This window comes from Diorhabda carinulata, chromosome Y (assembly GCF_026250575.1).
Source record: "Diorhabda carinulata isolate Delta chromosome Y, icDioCari1.1, whole genome shotgun sequence".
NCBI lineage: Eukaryota > Metazoa > Arthropoda > Insecta > Coleoptera > Chrysomelidae > Diorhabda > Diorhabda carinulata.
In genome coordinates, this window is record NC_079473.1 from 11,313,668 (window position 1) to 11,316,263 (window position 2,596).

Here is a 2,596-nt window from a genome sequence, read left to right on the forward strand (position 1 = left end):
ATTTTCATACTCTCCAAAATTAATTACATGATGATTTTCAGTATTATCACCCACATATTTCAACACGTCTGGATTGTTCGAATAAAATTTTCGCAGTTGAAAACCACCTTGTTTTAATACGTTACTTATATCGAGACACATTTGAGCTGTTTCCTCTAAATCATCCCCTCCGCTTAGGAGATCGTCAACATAAAAATCTGTTTTAATAATTTCTGCTGCTTTTGGATATCTACATTCGTTTCCGTTCGCCAGCTCAAATAAGCACCGTATTGCCAAATTACTTATGATGCCGCTGTTGTACCGTACGTTACGGTTTTTAATTCGTATGTAGTTAACGTATCACTCGGCTTTTGTCTCCATAAAATCCGCTGAAACCGGTGTTGCTCGGGCTCTATTAGAATCTGGCGATACATCTTTGTAATGTCCGCGCTTACTACCAATTCATGTTGCCTAAATCTTAACAAAATAGAAAAAAGAGTTTGTTGAAGGGTGGGACCGACATATTGTAAGTTATTAAGCGATAATCCGGAAGAAGTTGGCGACGACGCGTCAAAAACGACTCTAAGCTTCATTGTCAAGCTATCATTTTTTATAACTCCATGGTGAGGCATATAGTAGGAACTTTTGTCAGTTTCGGTATCCTGTATCCTACTCATATGGTTTAAATCCTCGTATTCGCGCATAAAATCGTCATATAATTTTTTCAAGCGTGCGTCCCCTTCTAATTTGCGTTCTAAAGACATGAATCGCTTTATTGCTATTTGACGAAATATTATTCAAGCCTTTAACCGTGATATTTGCTTTATGAGTTTTTAACTTTAATCGCTTGCATAAATCTTTAGTCATGAAACTTGACTGCGCGCCACTGTCTAACAACGCCCGCGCAATATGAAAGTTACCGTCGTTATCTGAAACCTGGACGTGACTTTCTTTCAGGTTTCAAAGGCTTGAATAATATTTCGTCAAATGTTAAATTCAAATGTGAAGTGGGATTGAAATCCCTATATAACGATTATTGTTGTGCTAAGTGGTTTTTTGTTATCGATAAAATATCCGAAAATATGCCAGCAGTAAATGTTGCTGTTTCAAAGCTAAAGGTGCCTGACCACATAAATTTAGCAGACCCAACCTTTTTCAAATCAAGCAAAATCGAAATTTTGATAGGAGCAGACATATTCTGGGAGGTCATCTGTGCTGGGCAGATACCTTTAGGCCGAAACAACCCCATACTGCAAAAAACTCAATTCGGTTCGATAGTATCCGGTCCAATCGGCGTAAAATCTAGTTCGGTCGCATGCAACTTTATACAAAATGACAATGTCGATACGGATATTCAAAAATGTTTGACTAAGTTTTGGGAAGTGAAAGAAACACCCTTAAAGTTACCAAGGTCGAATGAGGAAAATGCGTGTGAAGAACATTTTAAGCGATACACTAAACAAGATAAAGACGGGCGTTTTGTAGTAACGTTACCGTTTAAGGAGAATCCTGAAAAACTAGGAAGCTCACGGGAAATAGCAATAAAGCGATTCATGTCTTTAGAACGCAAATTAGAAGGGGACGCACGCTTGAAAAAATTATATGACGATTTTATGCGCGAATACGAGGATTTAAACCATATGAGTAGGATACAGGATACCGAAACTGACAAAAGTTCCTACTATATGCCTCACCATGGAGTTATAAAAAATGATAGCTTGACAATGAAGCTTAGAGTCGTTTTTGACGCGTCGTCGCCAACTTCTTCCGGATTATCGCTTAATAACTTACAATATGTCGGTCCCACCCTTCAACAAACTCTTTTTTCTATTTTGTTAAGATTTAGGCAACATGAATTGGTAGTAAGCGCGGACATTACAAAGATGTATCGCCAGATTCTAATAGAGCCCGAGCAACACCGGTTTCAGCGGATTTTATGGAGACAAAAGCCGAGTGATACGTTAACTACATACGAATTAAAAACCGTAACGTACGGTACAACAGCGGCATCATAAGTAATTTGGCAATACGGTGCTTATTTGAGCTGGCGAACGGAAACGAATGTAGATATCCAAAAGCAGCAGAAATTATTAAAACAGATTTTTATGTTGACGATCTCCTAAGCGGAGGGGATGATTTAGAGGAAACAGCTCAAATGTGTCTCGATATAAGTAACGTATTAAAACAAGGTGGTTTTCAACTGCGAAAATTTTATTCGAACAATCCAGACGTGTTGAAATATGTGGGTGATAATACTGAAAATCATCATGTAATTAATTTTGGAGAGTATGAAAATGCAAAAACATTAGGCATTATGTGGCAGCCTTCTGGCGATAAATTAGTGTTTAGTATATCTGACATATCTGAAACCAAGGTTTCTAAACGAAGCATACTTTCTAACGTCTCACAAATTTGGGACCCCTTGGGCCTCCTATCGCCAAGTGTCATTCTAATGAAAATATAGCTGCAAAAGTTGTGGCTGGAGAGGCTATCGTGGGACGAGGTAGTCCCAATAAAAATCGAAAGGTTTTGGAGTGAATTTAAGGCCGATTTGCCGATACTAAACTCCTTGAGCATCGCGAGACGCGCTATATGCCAAGGTGCTGTTAGGATCGAA

At 38.5% G+C, this 2,596-nt stretch overlaps 2 protein-coding genes across 2 annotated transcripts; one reads left to right on the plus strand and one right to left on the minus strand.

Moving 5' to 3' along the window:
• Positions 1–281: 281 nt before the first annotated feature.
• LOC130902937 (uncharacterized) lies at positions 282–743 on the minus strand. Its single transcript, XM_057815227.1, has one exon. It carries the CDS (start codon positions 741–743, stop codon positions 282–284), a length of 462 nt encoding a protein of 153 aa, XP_057671210.1.
• Positions 744–1,061: 318 nt separating this feature from the next.
• LOC130902938 (uncharacterized) lies at positions 1,062–1,994 on the plus strand. Its single transcript, XM_057815228.1, has one exon. It carries the CDS (start codon positions 1,062–1,064, stop codon positions 1,992–1,994), a length of 933 nt encoding a protein of 310 aa, XP_057671211.1.
• The last annotated feature ends 602 nt before the right edge of the window (positions 1,995–2,596 follow it).